This window comes from Anthonomus grandis, chromosome 15 (genome assembly GCF_022605725.1).
Source record: "Anthonomus grandis grandis chromosome 15, icAntGran1.3, whole genome shotgun sequence".
Lineage (NCBI taxonomy): Eukaryota > Metazoa > Arthropoda > Insecta > Coleoptera > Curculionidae > Anthonomus > Anthonomus grandis.
The window spans coordinates 21520406-21542060 of record NC_065560.1 but is presented as its reverse complement, the minus strand read 5'-3'; the positions used below and the strand labels follow the sequence as shown (position 1 = coordinate 21542060).

General features: G+C 36.8%; 1 protein-coding gene across 2 annotated transcripts in view; it reads right to left on the bottom strand.

The window, feature by feature from the left end:
- LOC126744869 (uncharacterized) overlaps positions 1–21655 on the bottom strand; it is a 539903-nt gene that overhangs the window by 302164 nt on the left and 216084 nt on the right. For both annotated transcript variants that reach the window (XM_050452434.1, XM_050452435.1), the window contains exon 3: positions 6455–6578. In XM_050452434.1, coding sequence (XP_050308391.1) covers positions 6455–6578 — 124 coding nt within the window. The remainder of the gene's footprint in view (positions 1–6454; positions 6579–21655) is intronic.

Sequence of the window (21655 nt, the reverse complement as noted above, 5' to 3'; positions counted from 1 at the left end):
CACCTGCACATTTGACATCGTCACAGTATTGGGTACCCTTCGTATATATATATATTTTAATAGCAAACTTACATAAATTATTGTTTTTTGTTCTTAATTGAATTTGAAAATACTAAAAAGGGAATTTCGCAGTCGAGCCCGCATTGCAAAACTCGTAGTTAATTTGGGCAATTAATTAACTTAAACTACCTGTAACTTTCTTACTGATCAAGCGATTTTATTCATATTTATGTCATTTTAAAAAGAAATAATTATCCTACTAAATAAAAGATTTTGTTTACATAGAAATCTGGATAAGTAGCCTATGAGAACACATTTTTGTTAGTGTCAAGCTCTCTTGAAAGAGGCATATTTTCTTTATTAAAAACTTTTTATTTCATTTAAATTGGCCATAAAACAACAAATATATGGGATTTATTCGTGTGTCCAGAGCATTAATTTCATTATATTTTATTAATTTTTATGGTGATTATATAGGCAATATACATTGCCTTACAAAAAAAAAATTCTAAATACTAGTTTTGGTTTCACTTCAATTGTGTAAAAAGTAAGAAAGTTATCGATAGTTTTTGTTAATTAAGTGCCCTAATCAATTACAGGTGCCGTCCAGGCAGTAAAAACTGCCATAAGTTTTTTATTTATTAACCTATTTTATTCTTTCTTTGGTCTTTTTAAAAAGAAATCTTTAATATAATAAATAAATGAGCAATGCACGACTAGCTGATAAATATGATGACGAAGATAGTGCATATAATTTAAACTCAATTTTTCAACTCCTTCCAAGTAGTAATAAAAAGAAAAATAGATTTTCGTTTCAGGACATCCTATATACTAAATAAATGCTTCTCTGCAATTGTAATATTGTGTTCAACGAGTCATATTTATTTCGTTCCGCAATATAAATTGGTCCGAAAGCCCTTAGGTAGTTGCAGTTATTATTTATTTCTCGGATATACTGAATTTAGTTGGCAAACAATGCGGCCATTTATCGATTGCCTATTACTCATTTGGAAAGCTTTCTTTATGTTTTATAGCTTAAAAAGCTTTGCCCGGGTCGTGCGCTAGAGAAAATTGCTACTCGTTTAAATATTATGCAGTAGCAACAGCTTATAATTTTCGTTGCAAATGTCGGATATTTTTCTATTATAATCTAATTTCTTATTTTTTCAGTTAAAGTTATAGAAGATTCTAAAAAATTAATGTTGTCCTTTTTAATAGAGACTAAAAGATCTTCCTTCTTTAATTTTCATAAAAAATAAAAAACATTTTTTTGACAGATATCCCAAGCAACAATTATATTTTTATCATTAAATATATATTTAATGAACGATTTTTTAGCAAATTTTTGGTTTTGTATTTACCACCCGCATATGGTCAAGGAATATCTATTAAACTGTAAAATATACGTATATCATATACTATTCTGTTTACAAAAAGAAGAAAATTTTGACATTTAAAAAAATTGACACACCTAGTTTTTAAACTCAATTACTACACCTAAATGAATATTTAATGAAATTCCTCTGAAAAATCACTGTTTTCCCTCTTATCTTTTGAATGCGTTTATATAAACATTTGAAATTTGGCACACATCATTAGTAACCTAAATACTACTTTTTGGTTTCTAACTCATTTTGCAAAAAATAAAATTAAGTAGAAAGGAGGGTCATGCGATACATCGTTTGAAAGCTCCCACTGAATGCTTTATGGACCTAGAATATTAAGTCATTACTTCTACCCATAGCAAAATGTAATGTAATGTAACCAATAATGAATAATGAATAAATAATAATGAAATGTAACCATTTCACTACAAAAGATGTTGAAAATGTGCACCATTAACTTCAAGACAGTAAAATAATCTATTGGGGAACTCTTCACAAACATTTTGGAAAGTGGCAAGATCAATATTTATCAATTATTCTTTCACGTAAATCAAAGATAAATTCTGGCTGCGTAACTCAAATTTATCAAGTAGCCCCATAAAAAAAGGCCAGTGGTGTAAGATCGGGCGATCTGGCTGGCCACTCGGAAGGTCCTCGACGACCAATCCACCGATTAGGGTAAGTATTAGTGACATATTCTTTAACATTTCTGCTAAAGTGAGACGTTGCCCCATCTTGTTGAAAAAGTGTTTTCATCTCTCAAATTCATGAAGACTATTTTCAATAATTCTAAGGATTAGTGGTTTTAGTGTATTTTCTAACATGTTTAATTAAAGGCCACCTGTCAAATTTCAATTCAAACTCTACAAACAAATTACACCTGAACCGCACTGTATGTACAGGGTGTCCCAAATTCGGGGATGACCATGCATACATTTTCATTGAATTGGTTAAAAAAGACTATATCAAATACAGAATATTTTATTGCTTCAGTTTATATAAAATCAATTTATTTGGAAATTCGAGGTAGCGGGTAGATACTTCTCTCTCGTTCCCAAGAGAGAATAGATCTGCTTCAGGGTTTGGCATCCCTGTCCACGCGAAGCACTTGATGTTCTCCACCTCCCGACTTGGAGGCATCACGTCCTACCCATAATCCTTACCTTCACCACATATGCTTTCCTATCCCAACCATGAAGGAAGGCAAGGGGAAACCACCTTCATTATTTTTCCCAAGAGAACACCATGACTATGTTCAATGCGAAAATTTCCGGAGGTTTAAATAGCTCCCCATTCGGATCTCCGGGGGGAGCGGTCTTGGACAACGTCATACGAGAAGGAATTAATACCCGCTACATTACACGAATCGGCTCATGGAACATCCAAGGGCTTCTCCAGACAGGAACACAGTACATCATCGAAAAAGAAGCCCGCGCAAACAAAATAGATCTGCTAGGCATGTCGGAAACACACTGGAAAGGATCCGGGCATTACACCACAGACTCAGGAAACACAGTATACTTTTCAGGAAATGATACAGAAAGCCGCAATGGAGTTGCTTTCTTACTGCCCAGATCAACCGCCAAAGCTGTTAACGATCGCATCATAACAATAAAGATCAAATCGCAACCTTTCAACGTCAACGTCATACAAGCCTATGCCCCAACTAGTGACTCCTCGGCGAAGCTATTGAGGCGTTTTATGAGCAGCTGAATGCTACCATAAATAAACTTCCTAAAAATGAGATTCTCGTTGTTACTGGAGACATGAATGCTAAAATTGGCAAAACAAAAGATATAGATGAACAACTCAAAGGAATAATTGGTTCGTTCGGCTTAGGGACAAGAAACGAACGAGGTGAACGAATGCTTCAATTCTGCCAAGAACAAAATCTCACTATCGCAAACACATTATTTGCACATCATAAAAGACGCCTATACACATGGACATCACCAGGAGATAGATACAGAAATCAAATTGACTACATTATGGTCAGATCTCGCTGGAAATCCTCCGTTGTTAACTGCAAGACGTACCCTGGAGCTGTCTGTGGTTCAGATCATAATTTATTACTAATGAAGTTCAGGCTCCGCCTAAAAAGAATCTACCACCAACGCAACAGGATCAACATGACGGAAACAGCCAAACGGCAATTTCAAGAAGAAATACAAAAGAAATTGGAGGCCGAAAAACATGACATAATGAATAAACAAGACCCAGACCAAGAATGGAAGCATTGAGAAATGTTATTAAGACGACAGCAGATCACCTTCAACTAACACATAACCCCATAAATCGGCCAAACAAACCCTGGATCACACAAGCGACCATAGAAACAGTTAACAAACGAAAAGAAATAAAAAGGACCTGTACAAGAGGTTAAATAAAAAGATACAGAGACAATGCAGACAGGATAAAAACAACTACATTAAAAAAATATGCAGGGATATAGAGGAACATCAACTCACCCATGACACCAGAGACTTGTATCAAAAAGTAAGGGAAATAACACGCAAATTCAAACCAAAGACTTTCACAATTGAAGACAAGGACGGAAAGATAGTATGGGAAGATGAAAAAGTGATCGAACGATGGAGACAATATTGTAAGGAATTATACACCGAAAAAACCAAAATAGCGATCGAACAACAGAAAGAAAACACACAATTTGAAATGGAGCCCAATATTCTTATGTCTGAAATTAAAGAAGCTATAAAAAACCTAAAGCTAAATCCCCAGGAACAGACGGAGTTCGTGCTGAGCTCATAAAAGTACTAGGAGACCCGGGAGCCAAAATCCTACATGATATATGTAATAAGATCTGGCAAAGTGGTCAATGGCCTAAAGACTGGACAACGTCTGCATTTATGCCTATTCACAAAAAGGGATCCACCAAAAAATGCGAAAATTATCGAACGATATCTCTAATCACACATGCCAGCAAAATCCTGCTTAAAATAATAGATAGACGATTGCAAAACTACTTAGAGAGTCAAATCCCTCCAGAACAAGCAGGCTTCGTTAAGGGAAGAGGGACTAGGACCAAATATTCAACATCCGCCAATTAATAGACAAAGCCCGGGAGTTCAATACCCCCATGCTATTGTGCTTTATAGATTACAAAAAGGCTTTCGACTGTGTTCGATGGAGTAGTCTCTGGAACTTATTGAAAGAAATGGGAGTCCCTCCGCATTTCATATCTCTAATAACCAACCTATATGAAAATAACAATGCCATAGTTAGTCTTGACAATAAAACATCAAACATTTTCAAAGTACATAGAGGCGTCCGTCAAGGATGTATCCTATCACCGTGACTCTTCAATGCCTACGGTGAATTCATAATGAAACGAACCCTGGAAAATTTTGAAGGAGGTGTGTCAATCAATGGTAGAAAGATATGTAATCTCAGACACGCGGACGACACTACCCTAATAACAAGAGATGAAGATGAGATGGTTACACTTATTGATCAGGTCGCTAATGAAAGCCGAGCTCTAGGCCTCGAAATAAATCTAGACAAGACCAAGTTAATGGTCATTCACAGGAGTAACACCATACAGTTAAGAAATCTGCAAAATAGAATTGAAGTAGTAGATGAATTCATCTACTTAGGGTCCCTAATAAACAGCAAGGGAGGGTGTGAAACAGAACTAAGAAGGCGGATAGCATTAGCGAGGACAGCAATGTCAAACTTATCCAAGATCTGGAAAGACAGATCCATAACCAGAAACACGAAAAGAGCCCTGGTAAACACCCTAGTGTTTTCGATATTTTCGTATGGTTCCGAATCCTGGACAATAAAATCGAGCGACAGGCACCGAATAGATGCTTTTGAAATGTGGTGCTGGCGGAGGATGCTTCGCATACTCTGGACTGCACACCGGACCAATGTGTCGATATTAAACGAATTAGGAATCACCGATCGATTGTCCTCCAGCTGCCGACGCCGTATTTTGGATTACTTCGGACACATCACCAGGAGAGACCAAGACAATCTAGAAAAACTTATCGTGCAGGGCAAAGTAGAAGGTAAAAGATCAAGAGGAAGATCCCCATCACGGTGGATAGACCAAATTAAAGAAATAACAGGGCAAGCCTTGCAGACAAATATAAGAGTAGCAGAAGATCGACAACAGTGGAGACCATCGACCCATCAGTGTTCATAGACATGACGTCACAACTCTTCAGGAATGAAGATATGACTAAGAAGAAGAAGAATCTTTCTCTCTTGCACTCATGAAGTTCTTATGGGAAGTATTAGAAGGAGTAATCGGACATGCAAGTGCGATACCTCATTTTAAAGGCAATTAAAAATGCTTTTTAAAAATTAGAAAATCCAGTATGGCGCCCATAAGAAAAAATAAAGTTGATGATGATCGAAAAAAAAAAACGAAACGTCGGATTATTTTTTTTTGCGTCATGTTGTAGGACATAAAAAATGGCAATGAAAAACAGTTTTCCGATATCTCTAAATAAACTCGGTAAAAGGTTGTAGAAGGTTCCAAATTGCGCAACTTTACCTCCATTTAACCGACCCCGTAACTCTTACGGTTTCCGAGATCCCAATGGTCACCCTCGATTTGGGACACCCTGTACAAATGCGCCGAATAACAGAATTTCCACTAGATATAAAAACGTAAAATCGTCATAGTGAAAAATCAGAAAGATTGAAATTTTATCAGCAAATTGTTACCTCTAAACGTCCCTCGTATCTAAAGGTTATTCGAGTTCAATCCAAAATGGATTTTTCGCTAAACGCGCCCTTTTCTCAAATAAAATAATATTAGTTTTTCGTTCTCGAGTCGAGTCGCTAGGCGTTTGGAATAATGTTTATAGTCTACGAATCAAGATTGATATTGAATTTCTTTTCCATTATTTTAAACGTTTTTTCTTATTTATTTCATGCGATATTTTATGTGGATCCGTCACTGCGAGAAAATTAATGCGCCTAAAGAAATTTATTGGTTCTCAAATGGATGGATATAAATGTCTATATAAGAGATTTTAGTTTCATTGCTGCGAGTTCTTTTTAGATTATTCAAAATAAAAAAATCAAACAGAACTTACCTTGTTGTCAAAATTAAAAACAGTGTCATACTTAAAGTGACACTCAAGACCGCACTTGCACGTCCCTGATGTAAGCAAGTACTTCTTGACTTGTTCCAACGAACTTAAAGCTGTGTTACTGGGACTGAAACAAAAAAGCAGCAATATAGTTTTATATTTTGCTTACCGTAAACTAATTAAAACTTTCAATCAATTGAAATAGTGGCATATATAATAATTTTTAATCAATCAAGAATGATCTCTGGGCACTTAAGGTTCCTAAAAACCTACAGCAGATCTCCCCTTATTAAACTGAACAACCCCGAAAGATCGAAACCATTGAAGAAATATCAGAATACAGCTGATGCTGTTTCACGTTCATTCAGAGTAAAGTATAACCAACACATGTCATATTTAGATGTGATAGAAGTACCCTAACAAGTGCTAAGAAATATGGTGGGGGTGTTTTACTAGTTGTGAGAAAGGAGATCGCGATTAATTAAACACTCTTATTCATAGTTAGAGCAAGTTTTTGTTTCTGTACAACTTAATCTTAAGAATATTGTTTTTGGTGTAGTTTACCTGCCGCCAAAATCTGATATGTGTCAATACAGTGCTTTCTGTGATACAGTACTGGAGATTTTTGAGACTCATCCGAAGGGCTTATTTACTATTGCAGGAGACTTTAACTTACCTGGCTGCACTTGGTTTAATGAAAATCAAAATCTTAAGGTTACCTTTTCGGATGGGTGTTCGAATGTCGCACCAGCTTCACTGCTTGGACAGGTATATATTGTATGGTAAAGAAATGTTTCAGCTACCAAATCCGGAAGGCACATTTCTTGATCTTTGTTTTTCTAATATTAATGGATCTTCTGGATTGGCGGATGATTTTTTATTGCCGGTGACTGGCTCTCGACACACTCCGTATGAATGTGTTTTTTCAGTACCATATATGTCAAAGTCTCTGAAATATTCAGTAAAGTTTTTTGACTTTAAAAAGGCTGATTTTGTATCGTTAAATAATTTCCTTGCATCTATCGACTGGTCCTTTATAAAAAACACGTCTGATACAAATATTTCCCTAAATAAGTTTTATGACCTCTGGTATGAAGGAATCAGCTATTTTGTGCCTATTAAATCCTATAATATTGGTAGCTTTCCTGTATGGTTTTCAAGAGAGTTAAGAAGCTTAGTTTTACGTAAGAAGGTTGCTCATAAGAAGTATAAGCGGTCTCAATTGCAAAGTGATTACTTGGTTCTTTCTGGGCTTCGGCAGTCATGCAATGTGTTGAGCGGTCAGTGTTACCGCGATTATATTTTTCGTACCGAGAATAATCTATTGTTATTTTGGAACCATGTAAGCAATGTTAAAAAGTCAAATATTATTCCTAAACATATGTTTTTTAATTACGAAACTAGTGATGAGGGTGGTGATACTGTTAATTTATTTGCCAAATAATTGTTAAACGTATATTCTGATAAAGCATTTCAAATACCTGAATATTACATGACAGGGATTGTGGATCAATTCAATGACACATTTGTAGAGTTATCTTTAGTAGGGTAGTTTTAGAGGTTTTTGACGAAATTCTTGCCTTACAGCGCAAGACTTCTGCGGGATCGGATGGCATACCCAGCTTGCTACTTCATGAATATGTATGTACTCTGTCGAAGCCTATTTGCACTCTATTCAATCTGTCTTTAAAGTCAAGAGTATTTCCTTATTTTTGGAAGAATTTGTATATTACGCCGATATTTAAGTCTGGTAATACTAGTGATGTCAGTAATTATCGGGGAATTTGTATACAGTCAAACTTGCCTCAACTTTTGGATGCACTTGTAACCAAGCAATTGTCATGGCAATGTAAAAGCCTTATTATTAACAATCAACATGGTTTTCAAAAAGGTCGTTCCACTGTTACTAACTTAATATGTTATGAAGATTATCGGTTTAATGCTTTTGGTAAGGGTTCACAAGTTTATGCTGTTTAAACGGATTTTTCGAAGGTGTTCGAGAGAGTTAATTATGCGCTTCTACTGGCAAAGCTCCAAGCTTTGGGTTTTGGATCAAATGTTATTTGTTGGCTAAGGGACTATCCACTGGCTAGATCGCAATGTATACGGCTTAATAACTTCTTATTTGGCAACTTTTCTATGCCATCCGGCGTTCCTCAGGGGTCACATGCGGGTCCGTTGCTTTTTAAAATCTTTGTTAATGATATACCATTATTTGTAAAGAATTGTAAATTTTTATTATTCGCTGATGATTTGAAATTGTTTTTGTCTATTGATTCTAATGTTCGATGTCAATTGTTACAGGATGACTTGCATAAACTCTGTGAATGGTGCAACCTAAATGGTTTAGATTTGAATGTTCCGAAGTGTTATTCAATAACTTTTGGAAGAATTCGCAATCTTACATAGGGTCTGTTGGGATTTAAACAACTTTTCTTTAAATCAAAGAAGAACAACACAAAGTCTCGGTCTCAAAAAATTCTTTTATTTGTTAGAGTGGTGACACGTGTTTCGCTTCTAAGTGCATCATCAGACCTAAAAAATAATGTAAACGAAACCAAATAAAATTACAAAAAGACCTTAAAGTAAAACGAAAAAGTATACCTCAAGAAGGTTAAAAATACGCTCGACCGGGTCAAATATACACACACACTGAACGGTAAAATATAAGTTTAAAAAACTGACGTCACAAATATATAAAAAAAACAATAACATAGAACTTGAATACAAGAAAATAATAAAAAAGTAAAAAGGAACTATCGAGATTTGAACCTACAACCTTACAGCAAGACTGTTACAGTTTGCTGCGTTGACCGCTAGGCCACACCGTTCATGCGATAGCTTGAAAAGAAAGGAGAGGACTACAAGATGTTATTAAAAATGAGTCCCGGCTCAAAATTGAACACGTCGTTAACGCAAGTCAAAACTGGACTCTTCTTCGCTCTTGTAATCTCTAGCTTCTCTAGAAGATGGTCAGTCATGAACCACTGCCACGTTATTGGGGTAGGAAAAAATGATGACCTGTTGACAATAAATGATTGGCAAAAGCTGACTTGGTATCGAAGTATCGGCGACTTTAAACTGTTTTACCAGACCTAGATGTTCTTGTATCCTTGTTGAAATTTTCCTCCCGGACTGTCCCACATGAATCGTAGTTCAATCGGCACAATGCAAACTATAAACTTCTGATTTCGAACGCGGATCTGGCTTTTCCAATGGTTTAACCAGATTTCTTTTGACGGAATTAGCAGTTTTAATAGCGATTGAGATGTTAAAAGGTTTAAAGAATTTCGCCACCCCCTGGGAAATACCTCCAAAGTAAGTTAAACATCTAAAATGTTTATTATTACATTCCCTTTCCTCCTGATGCACAATGTGGCGAATGTTTGTATTTATTAAAAAACTTAAAATATAGTTTTTTGCAACTTGATAGAGGGAAGTTATTGTTGATTGCAATGGATTTTAATATATCGTACTCTTTTTTAAAGGCTACATTGGAAAGAGGTAAATTAAATAATCTATAGAAGAGAGAGTTAAAAGCAGCAAACTTGTGTTGGCCAGGAGAAAGGGAATTAAATTGGATAATATTATCCGTGGCGGATGGTTTTCTGTACACTTCATACCTTTTGTATGTATGGAATTATAAATTTAAAAAACTAACTAACCATAATTTGATTTTCTAAATGGCACATAACTACTTCACTTAAGAAAGGTGAAAGGGATGAGCCCATAGCGAGTCCCGCTGATTGCTTAAAAAATTTTCCATTAAATTTAAAAAAGTTTAGGTCCAAAACCAGCGATAAGAGACATACGAGGTTGTCTATAACTAACTTAGGGAGTCTGTTTTTGAAGGTGGTAGACAATAGTAGTCGAATTTGCATTGTCTTATTTATTATTTCTTATTTTTTTAAACACGACGTTTCGGTTGGTAAGTATCTACAACCGTTATCAACTGTAAACTGACAGCAAACTACTATTCTATAGGCTTATATACTAGATGTGTGCAGCGATGTGGAAAGGCAAGTCATCCGTGAAAAGAGTTGGGGAGAGGACACGCCTCTCTCTAGATCCTACACTGTCCTGAGAGTAGAGGCTTCCAGATGTTGGGTACATCGACGCTTAGCTGGCTGAAGATCCCCTGATTGATTTTTTTTAACTTAGGGAGGTTGGTGGGGTTAAACAATTCTTCAACTAACGTTTCACATTCTGAGGCGGGTATGCTGGGAAAGAGATTTTTTACGTCCACGGAAATCAAAATAGGATTATCGGGTATATTAATATTTTTTACAAAATTTGCAAATTCTGTCGAATTTTTGAATTATCGAATTAGTTTGCATTGTGCCGATTGACCTACGATTCATGTGGGACAGTCCGGGAGGAACATTTCAACAGGAGTACAAGAACATTTAGGTCTGGTGAACAAGTTTAAAGCCGCCGATACTGTCGAGACCAAGTCAGCGTTTGCCAATCATTTATTGTCAACAGGTCATAATTTTTCCTACCCCAATAATGTGGCAGTGGTTCATGACTGCCAGAAAGGCAAAAAGCTGGATCTTCTAGAGAAGCTAGAGATTACAAGAGCGAAGAAGAGTCCAGTTTTGACTTGCGGTAACGACGTGTTCAATTTTAAGCCGGGACTCATTTTTAATAACATCTTGTAGTCCCCTCCTTTCTTTTCAATCTATCGCATGAACGGTGTGGCCTAGCGGTCAACGCAGCAAACGGTAACAGTCTTGCTGCAAGGTTGTAGGTTCAAATCTCGATAGTTCCTTTTTACTTTTTTATTATTTTCTTGTATTCAAGTTCTATGTTATTTTTTTTAATATATTTGTGACGTCAGTTTTTTAAACTTATATTTTACCGTTCAGTGTGTCTGTATATTTGACCCAGTCGGGAGTATTTTTAATCTTCTTGAGGTATACTTTTTCGTTTTACTTTAAGGTCTTTTTGTAAATTTATTTGGTTTTGTTTACATTATTTCTTAGGTCTGATGATGCTCTTAGGAGCGAAACACGTGTCTACCCGAAATTATCCAGTTATTTGTTATTAATTTATCACGTAATTATTTCATGTAATTGTTAAATTAAAATTTTAAAAAAATTAACACAGAACGTAGCCTCTCCTTACTTTTATTAAATAGTATCTAAACATGATTAATCCGAAGGCGCGCCCCGCCTGACGCACCAATTAAAATAAAAATGCAGGGTTGACATCCAATTAATGTATACGAGCCCCAAGAAGACACATTGATATTTGTGTTCCGAAATTTGGAACATCTAATCGAACCAAATAGACATCAAACAGGTGACAGAGGTCCGACCGCATCAGTATTCAGCCTATTACGTCTGCAAAATTTACTCGCGGGAAAGACATTCGAGCTTTTGGGTATGTACCGTTATCAACTGTCAGTACTGAATTTACTGGACGTCGTTCCGATATTTCTTTCAGTTTACTGATTCAGTACTGAATGACATCATAAATGCGTCAGTGACGTCATTAATCTTTACTGGATTGACTGGGGATAAAAGCTACTGTAGGTACAGTAAAATAGTGGGGGAATGTCAAAACTGTCAGAAGCGTTGTTGATGTTGATTTCTTGAATCTTCTTGTTTACGTTGTGGGAATTATTTTCAAGCAGTTTGGTTGCAAAGATCACGTCTGAAATAATAATTGTGGTTTTAAAATGTTTAACAATAATAAAATTTACCACTTAAAAAGCTCTCATACAACGCACTAAACTGTTTGGGCTCTTTCGTATTCTTTCGGTCTAACTTCAATGTGGTATTCAAAATTATTTTCTGCGTCTATTATTCTTACCATCTTGCTTTTTCAGTCATATTTATTTTATTAACAAATGTGGTCTGGTTTTAATAAAGCAAAACACCGTACCGGAAAACAAAACAGAAACAGGTAATTTGGTTTTATAGGTTATGTTGTGGTTGTAAAAACAGTGCTGAAAACTGTTCCTTTTTTGGAGCAAAACAGCATGCTGTATAAAATCGGAACGACAAATTACAGTAAAATCAGCACAGTACAATCCTGTACTGACAGTTGAAAACGGTACATACCCATAGTCTATCGAAGTCGACCAGCTATTTTATTATGCTCTTGAGGGTTATTGTTTTTGGACACGCTTGATCTGGTCGGCCGTAATACATCTTCAGTTTTGTTTTGATGAATCTGCATTTGGCATTTGGTGCGGGCGCGTGCTATAGTAATTTAATAATTAGTATTTTTATTTTTGGGTGTATAGAAAAGGTTTTTTTAGTGGATATTTTAGTGGTTATTTATCAACGACTGTTCGATATTGGCAATTCTATTTTAGTTGTATTCTTATTTGTCTTTAACTAATTTTAAAATAATGGATATTATGGTTTTATAAGTTATGGTTATACATATGTTGTGTTTTTTTGTAAGTTGTATTTATTTTTATCTATCTTTTTATGCTAGTAGTAATTATTTTTTTATATCACTACATAATTTTTCTCTTTGAGTTAATATTTCATGCGCATTCATCCTCTATTTCATTACATTGAATAATATCGAATACACATTTTTTTCTAATTAACGATTTTTATTGTTTGTCTACCCGAAAAAAAAGTTCACGCTTCGCCACTGGAATATGGACGACTTCTTTCAACTTTTCTTTAACTTTCAATATTAAGTATACGATAAAGGCCAACTGATAATCTAAAAAATAATTAAGCATTTATATATTCCAGGAACTGAAAAATCGTTTACAACCGAATTTGGTAAAATAATATCTAGAAGAAAAGAGTCGAGCGACACACGTCCCACACGTTCGGTCCGCGCCACCTTTCTTGCTCGCAATTAATTGCATTTTTCTACATTGCGCAAATAAGTAAATTTGTTCTCCTGTTTTCCCCCTTTTTGAGATTATTTGATTATTACTTTAAGTTGTGTAATTCTTTAAGAACCATTTAGTTAATAAATGCAGAGGGCCTGGTTAAAATATCAATAAACTCATAATAAGAACCAGCTAAGTAGCATTGGAAGATTGGGCAAACACAGCCAGGGTCCACTATTTTTAAAAGGGTAGCGGAAGTTAGGGCTCTCGGAGTAATTTTCGATTTTAAGTTGGCATTTGTGTCTCATGCTGAAAAGTTAGTTCAGAAAGTGTATAGAAATCTATGATTTATAACTAGATGCAGTCAAGACTTCTCATGCTCTGTCTATAAAGTTCTGTACTGTTCATTAGTCCGTTCTAGTTTGGAGTATGCTAGTTCCGTATGGTCTCCACTTTATAAATCGCATATTGAGAAAGTCCAAAATAAATTCTTAAGAAATTGTTATTTTAAACTTAAGGTTCCATTAGCTAATGGTCACACTGATCATGTCAGTTCCCCCGTTGGTCCCACTTGAGTTAAGGCGTAATAATTCAGACTTAAGTTTTATTTTTAAATTAATATCTGGCATGACTGATCGTGATTATCTTTTAAATAGGCTGAATTCTCGGGCGCAAAAATTGATTAGACTAAAAAACTCTTCTATGTAGATTTTGATAGTAGTTCTTATGGACAGCACAATCCTATAACTAGGATGCAACGTTCTTTCGATAGGTATAGTCTTGACTTGCACGTTTCTTTTAGCAGTTTTAGGAGTTCTCTCAAATTAATTAGTCACTCGTGACTTTAACAGGTTTCTATAAATTAATTTGTAACATTGATTTATGTCTTACTATTATCTAGCTTAATGTGTATTAATATTAGTATCTTTTGTATTATTTTATTTTTGTAAAATTGGTGGATACCGTTAAACACTTATCACTCAACATTGTAAAGAAACGTGTACCAATATAATCTTTTTCTTTGGTCAATAACACTTTTGACAAAATAACTACTCATAAAACTTTTATTAAATATCAATAAATAACAGACATTTACTTACGTATACTAAAAAACGTAATCGTCATGCAAAAACCAGGAACGTCCGTGACCCATAAAATATTTATCATTACTTAATGGCCTCCAAATGACCTAATTTATGAAGGTTGCGAACGAGCACCGTGCGACGTTCTCGCCCCTGGTAGCAATTGCCAAGCCAGACCCTGTTTAACTAAATTACTAACCAGCTTTATAGGGAGAGAAATAGGAGATTAATTTATCCTTGCAATTAGTTATCTGTCTGGTTTTTGTTCGAAGCAGGGGTAAAATAACACCGTTTCTCTAATAAACAGTACACGGTTTAGGTCATTTGGGTATAATAAATACATAAAAACCAGTTTAAAGCAAAATAATATATTTCATTAAATATAAAAGTTGTATAAGATTGTTGCTGACTATATAATAGAGTCCACGGATATACATTGCGAAACAACGACGATCTGAGAATCGCTTTCTGCCGATATCAACATCCATTATCTTTAGAATCACTTCGGGACGAAATGAGAATACGGAAGAGGCAGGGCAGTGTAAAGATATTGGCAACGCCGCATATATCCGGCATGACACAAGCACGACATCTCTGGAGACGCATCGAAAGTTCCGGAACCATGATCCGCCGAGTATATAAGAAGCCGCGTCGCTTCTGGGAGGGCAGTTGGGTTCAGTTCAAGTTACCATATTGACGCGATTTTTAAACTCTACATAAATAGTAGTAAACAAATATTTCTAGTAGTCTTAAGTGATCGTGTTTAGTGGATTATGCACTTATTACTGACGCTAGCCAAATCATTGAGCAGGCTAACAGAAGGAGGACGGAATTTCAATGGTTCCAAGACTGTCAGGAAGCTTTCAGATCACCTAAAAGAGGCTCTGACAAGCGTACCTATCCTCGCTATCCCCTACCTGAAGGAAAATTGGTACTGGATATCGACGCTAGCAATACGGCCATAGGAGTTGTGTTGTTCCAAATCCAAGATGGCCAAGTAGAAAAATTCATTGACTACTTTAGTAAGTTTGACAAAGAGGAAAGAAGGCAAATCGTTGCGCCTTAATGTGATGTTTTGGAGTTGCTAGAGGAAATTCATGCCAGTGTGTCAGGAGGACATATTGGACTAACAAAGACCCTGGTAAAAGTGAGGGTAAGATTTTCCTGGGTAGATAGCAAGGCAGATGTAAAATACTGGTGCAGGAAATGCGTTGTATATGCCGGCAAGTAAAGGGCTATAGAAAAAGCATAATGCTTTGATATATCAGTGGGCAGTCATTTTGAAATGATTGCTATTGACGTTGCTGGTCCACTTCCCTAATCAGAAGCAGGGAATTAGTACATTAGTGGTCGTGATGGATTATTTCAGCAAATGGGCTGAGCCAGAACCCAACTCAAAATCAGAAAGCCTCTACTATCATCGACGCCTTAATAAAAGGATCTGCCGATTTGATGTACCTTTGCTTTAGTTACATTCACACGAAAGACAAACTTTTAAATCCTGCTTGTTCCTGAACATCTGTAAGACGCTTGGAATCAAGAAAACGAGGTCTACTGCAGTACACCCGCAGTCAATTGGCTTGGTGGAACAAATAAATAGAACCATTAATCGGTATTTGGCCGAAGTAGTCTCTAGCCACCAAAGAGGCTGGGTTAGGTTTCTTTATTTGATCCTGCTGGCTTATCGATCAGCCATCTATAAAAGCAGGATAGTCTTCGGCTCAAATAATGCTCGGAAAAGAACTCTGTCTCCCATGCAATCTGAAGTGTGGTTACTCGCCAGGAACCGATGTTCCAGGGAGAACTACGTCAGTGAGCTGCGTAGACGAAACATAATCAAGTGTCCATATAAGATGCCAGCGATCGAATAAAACACGCATATTATGTCAATGCCAAAGATCAAAGGTACAACAACTTGGTTGGGCCCGAATAATGGCTTTATGAAGCGGCGGAAGGGTTTATTACCGAAATTTCGGCGTGACCTGTGAATTGCAGCTGGGACCTGTTTACTGCTCTATCTGTGTAAGCTCTGGCACATTGTGTAACTAAGAATTTACAAATATCTGAAGGAATAGTGGATATAGTGTACAAACATTTGCAAAATCACATCAACGACGTTCTTGATCATAGCAGTGGAGATAAAGAAACAAAAGACGGTAACCCAAACATAATTGAAACAAGGCAAGTTAAGGAGAATAAGCAACATTTGAGGCAATAAATAAAATATGGTTGAATTGAGAAATAGCAGTCCAAACCCTGACATGAGAAGCTTGCAAAAGAGACAGAAAAAGAGATAATAAACAGAATCCATACTTAATAAAAAAAACCAGCTGTGAACAAAAATCAGACTCTTCCGTGGATTCAGTAAAATAATCCATCACATCGCTTCAGGCTTCTTCATCCTTCACTGAAAAACCTCCAACTACTACAATAGAGATGGAAGTGAGAAATGGTATAAACACAGCCAGTTCCTGTAGTTGACATTGCACGAGATGTGATCATGTGGTACACTCAAATAGACAACGATAGCGTTTGTCCTACTTCGACGAAGCAATATCGTTCTCTGTTTAATTTATGTGTTAATGCACATAAGTTAACATAGGTTAATGCATGAGTATTTTAGCCTCCAAAAAATTAATTGACCAGTTGAGTATACACTGCTTGAGGTGAGATGGTGAGCTGTTAAATGTCTTCATTATGTGCATACACAGTGGCATACGGGACATTTCATAGTTACTTGCAGAACATTTTTCATAAGTATATATCCCTACTTCAAAGGTTCGATTCTATTTGCCGATATGGTGGTGGTCAGCTCTTATTTTGTATAACATTGATCAATTTGCAAATTGTAAGAGATTTATGTGATATAAGCCCAAGGCCAAATGGTGCCTCCTGTTTATTAATAAAACAATACTTGTGGCTGTTATTTAACAAATCACTCTCTGATAGTTATCTAATGCAGTTATTTAGTTATGTAATGTAATATTAATTTAAATATTAATTTCCCAGATTTGGTTTCAGCAGAACGGCTGTTTTGCTCAGCTAGTAATGCACAGCGAGTCCAGAAACATTAAAAACAAAATTTCCTGGACGGGGCATTTGCAAGGGAGGTGCCATAAGGTATTGGTGACTTAACTAATAGACAGGTATTTACATGAGATGCCTGCAAATGAAGCTAAACTTTTAAGATCAGCTCAGATATTGTAAATCCCAACAGCTCTAATTTACCAACTTATGTAAATGCTCTTTAAATAACCTCAATAAATGCTACTTGTAATTGTAATTGTAAGGCAATGGGCAGGCAAAGGTGCTGTTATGCATATAAATGTCTTAATGGATCCGTCGTGCCTCACCGAGGGTTACCAGAGGCCAATAGCCCTGGAAAAAAACCAACGACACTTTCGTTTGAAAGACTTAATGTCATTGAGTTTTGAGGTCAGCATTGCAATGAGGTATGTTCCACTAACATTAAGAACGGCAAATGTGTTCTTTATCCCAAAACCGGGCTAGAATGACTACCGTCAATCAAAGTCTTTTAGGGCAATAAGCGTAACTTCATTTCTACTAAAGACTATAGAAAGGCTTATAGACAGGTATATAACAAAGGAGATTCTAATAGAATCGCCACTACATAGGAATCAGCATGCCTACATGAAAGGGAAGTCGACGGAAACGGCACTTCACTCTGTAGTGAGCAAAGCTGAAAAAGCCATAGAGAACAAGGAAATAGCACTTGCTCTTTTCTCTGATGTGGAAGGAGTATTTGATAAGGTAAAAATAGATACTGTCTGTCAAGCCCTCCTGACCAGGGGCACTCCGGCTCATCTGGTCAGGTGGGTCAAAACGGCGCTGGAAGACCGAAAGATCCGTGAAACACTGAGAGACTGTCGTGTCTAGACCAGGGTGAAGGGCCCTGTCCACACCTTTGGTGCCTGGTGATGGACAGTCTCCTCAGGAAGCTAGAACTTGAAGGATTCTATGCACAGGCAGAAAAGACCAAGCTCATTCTCTTTACTAAAAGGCAGAATTTGACACGGCTTTAAACCTCCCATTATGTTGCTTAAACTTACTCGCCTAATTGTGGTAGCAGGTCAACTACTTGGGAGTTACTTTAGACAGCAAACTCACGTTTAAAACTCACGTAGAGCAGACAATAAATAAGGCAACAGCCTTAATATGGCAATTACGGCGAACAATAGGTACAAGATGGGGTCTAAAACCCCACGTTCTCCAGTGGCTTTATACTGCAGTCATACGACCGAGGGTCTCGTAAGGACCTCCTAGTTTGGATTGAGAGGGAGGGCATGACGGTGCATAAGAGGATGAAGGATAGCGGAGAGTGTCGCAATGCTCACTTAGGACAAGGCCATATGACGATTGTTCTCAGGATGTGTAAGACCATACCAATTCTGACACTACAGAAAGTGGCAAATTAAGGTTAAAGAAGGGGTTTCAAGTCGAAATCCCGACAGAGTAAGAATGGTCGGCGAACCAAATTAAAGAGTTAAGTGGTTTCCACACCTAGTACACAGATGGAACATGGATGAAAAGCACCAATTCGCCAGCCGGAGTCGGAGTGTACAGGATGGAAACGAACACAGGGGAATCCTTTCCGTTAGGGTAACACACCACAGTTTTCCAAGCGGAGGTGTTTGCTATACTCGAAGTAGCAAACAAACGAGAAGCATTGGAAGGTAACGGGGGGATTTGCATCTACTCCGATAGTGAAGCTGCCCTCAAGGCGATTCACAAACCCAGGGCCAGCTCAGCGCTAGTCCAGGAATGCAGAGACGCATTGGAAAGGCTTGCAGCACACGGGGAAGTGAGATTGAGGTGGGTCCCAGGATACCAGGGTGTCGAGGGCAATGAGCGGGCCGATGAACTGGCAAGACAAGATTCCGTTAACCCCTTCGTAGGCCCCGAACCTTGTCTCGGTCTTAGCAAAAAACAAATCTCCCAGGCACTTAATAATTGGGCCTGGGAGAAAACAAGAAAGAATTGGAGAAGGACAGAAGAATGTAGACAGGCCAAGGAAATTATATCAGACCATGACGGCTCTAAAGCAAGGCGACTGCTAACAAAGACTTGATGGGAATCCTGACTGGGCACAACAGTCTAAACAGACATCTACTTCTTCTTGGTATAAGAGAAAGCCCACTATGCCCGAATTGCGGTACAGGGGAGGAAACTTCATACCACATACTAGGTATCTGTGATAGGTGGAGTCGCCCGAGGAAAGAATAGTTTCTGAGCAACGACACTTCAACGGGAAGATCTTAAAGATCTGGACTGGGACAACGTGCAGGCCTTTATTAAAAGGATGGGTCGACTCAGCGAAGTCCGCGCATTGGGTTTTGCCGACTTGCCGAGCTCTAGCTCCCCCACCCTTACTACTACTACTACTACTACTAATGTCATTGAGTAAACTGTAGGCATTAGCGATATGTTTAAATCTAGTGCGCGTGAGTGCTGGGTACTTCTTGATAACGTGGTCCGCAGTTTCATCCTCCTCCCAACACCATCGGCATTCCGGGTTTCCCCGCAATTTGTGAATGCCGCAATCTATTGGTGCAGAACATTAGACCAACTCTGTTGTTCATTCTTGAGCCATGTGTATAACGGATGATTCCTCTATTTAGCAATGTGGGCCCATTGGAGTCCTATTCTCCTCTCTGCCTGCGATATGGGTCACAAAACCCTTACATCACACTTTGCATGACCAGCTCGTACTTCACCAAGGGGGCATGTAGCCTAGGCGCAGCCCTCATTGCCTCGAATTCCACCACACGGTCCAGGGGCGAAAGTTGAAAGTCTCAAGCTCTTTAGTTAAGGGCGTTCGATTGAAACCCGTTATATACAATTCCATCTTAAGATTATATAATTGTAAAAATATCATGAAAAAAGTGACGAAATGCCTTTTAGACAAAGAAATAAAAATTGGTAAGATCATGTTTAATTATGTACTATTTTTTGCTTTTAGGTAATACTGTTAATTATTGCATGCTTCCTAGATGTTCACACATTTCTCTAAGAAAAATTATCTGTCAGATGTACCTTACTGTAATAATTTTAGGCTTTCGTAAATAATTTTTTCTTTTCTTTCTTCTTTACCGTGCTCGGAATTTCTATTGTTTTCAACGAAAACAAAAATCACTCGCAAACTTATTTTCTATTGAAAATCCAGCAAAATAACTGATGTGCGGAGTTTATGGGTGTTACTGCAAAATCCTGTTTTATTATATTACAAAAAAATTATTTATAAACTAATCTTGTCAATCTACTTCTGCCTGAAGCAACACGTAACCTGGAACACTTCTCACTTAAATTTCGTCAAGGGTGATCGTGTAAATTAAAAAATGTATGGAATCATATTTAACTCTCTATACTTCTACTGTCTCCATCGTTGCTGTAGACTTCGCACCTATACTGTTATTAATATACTAGTTGCAACACAATAAAAATACCACCCGAGGAGTTAAAAGTAATGGCAGAACCGAAGTATCGTAGCACTGTCAATGGACAGAAGGCGGTTGCAATATTTTATATAAGAACCAACCGTGACGAATGTTTTTATCGCATTCGACTTCACCGATAAGGATTTTAAAAGACAGTCGAGATATGCGGCAGAACCAATAAATTTTATCTGCCATCTATGCATACGAAAAGCGGCAAATGATTATAAAAAACGTGTTTTTAATTAAGTAAATTTTTTATTAGCTGCTTGCATGTCAGAGAGTCTCTTTCTTTTTGGACACTTTAATTGCACCTCGCTTTATTTTTTAAAGAAATTAAAATTACTGAAGCAGAGAACTCCGAGCTCTATATTACAGCTTGTTAAAGTATACAGAGTGTTTCAAATTCGACCCTCAAAATGGAGATTTTGGAATCTATAAAAGATACAAAGAGATGCAAAATGGAGAATTTTTGAGTTTAAAAATATTCATTTTAAAACAATTAAAAATCCCGAATGGTTTCGAAGATCTTCGAAAAAATACGAAATTTTGAAAAATCGATTTTATTTTAAGTTAGTTAATTTCTTATCCGATCTTAAAATAATTTGCACATTTGCGTTGCCACTTTTTTTGTGCAATATGATGGTGTTTTTTGATCAACTTTGCTTTTTCTTATAGACGCTATGTCTGAAATAAATAAATCCAGTTTTCTGGAAAACGTACAGAATTACGGCAAATATCTGGAAGTCATAAAAAATGCTACATACAAAAACATGCCAATTTTGCAAATTTAAAAAAAGAAACTAAAAACGCAATAGCGTTAAATTAAATAAAAACCTAAAATTATGGTCACGGGCCCTAC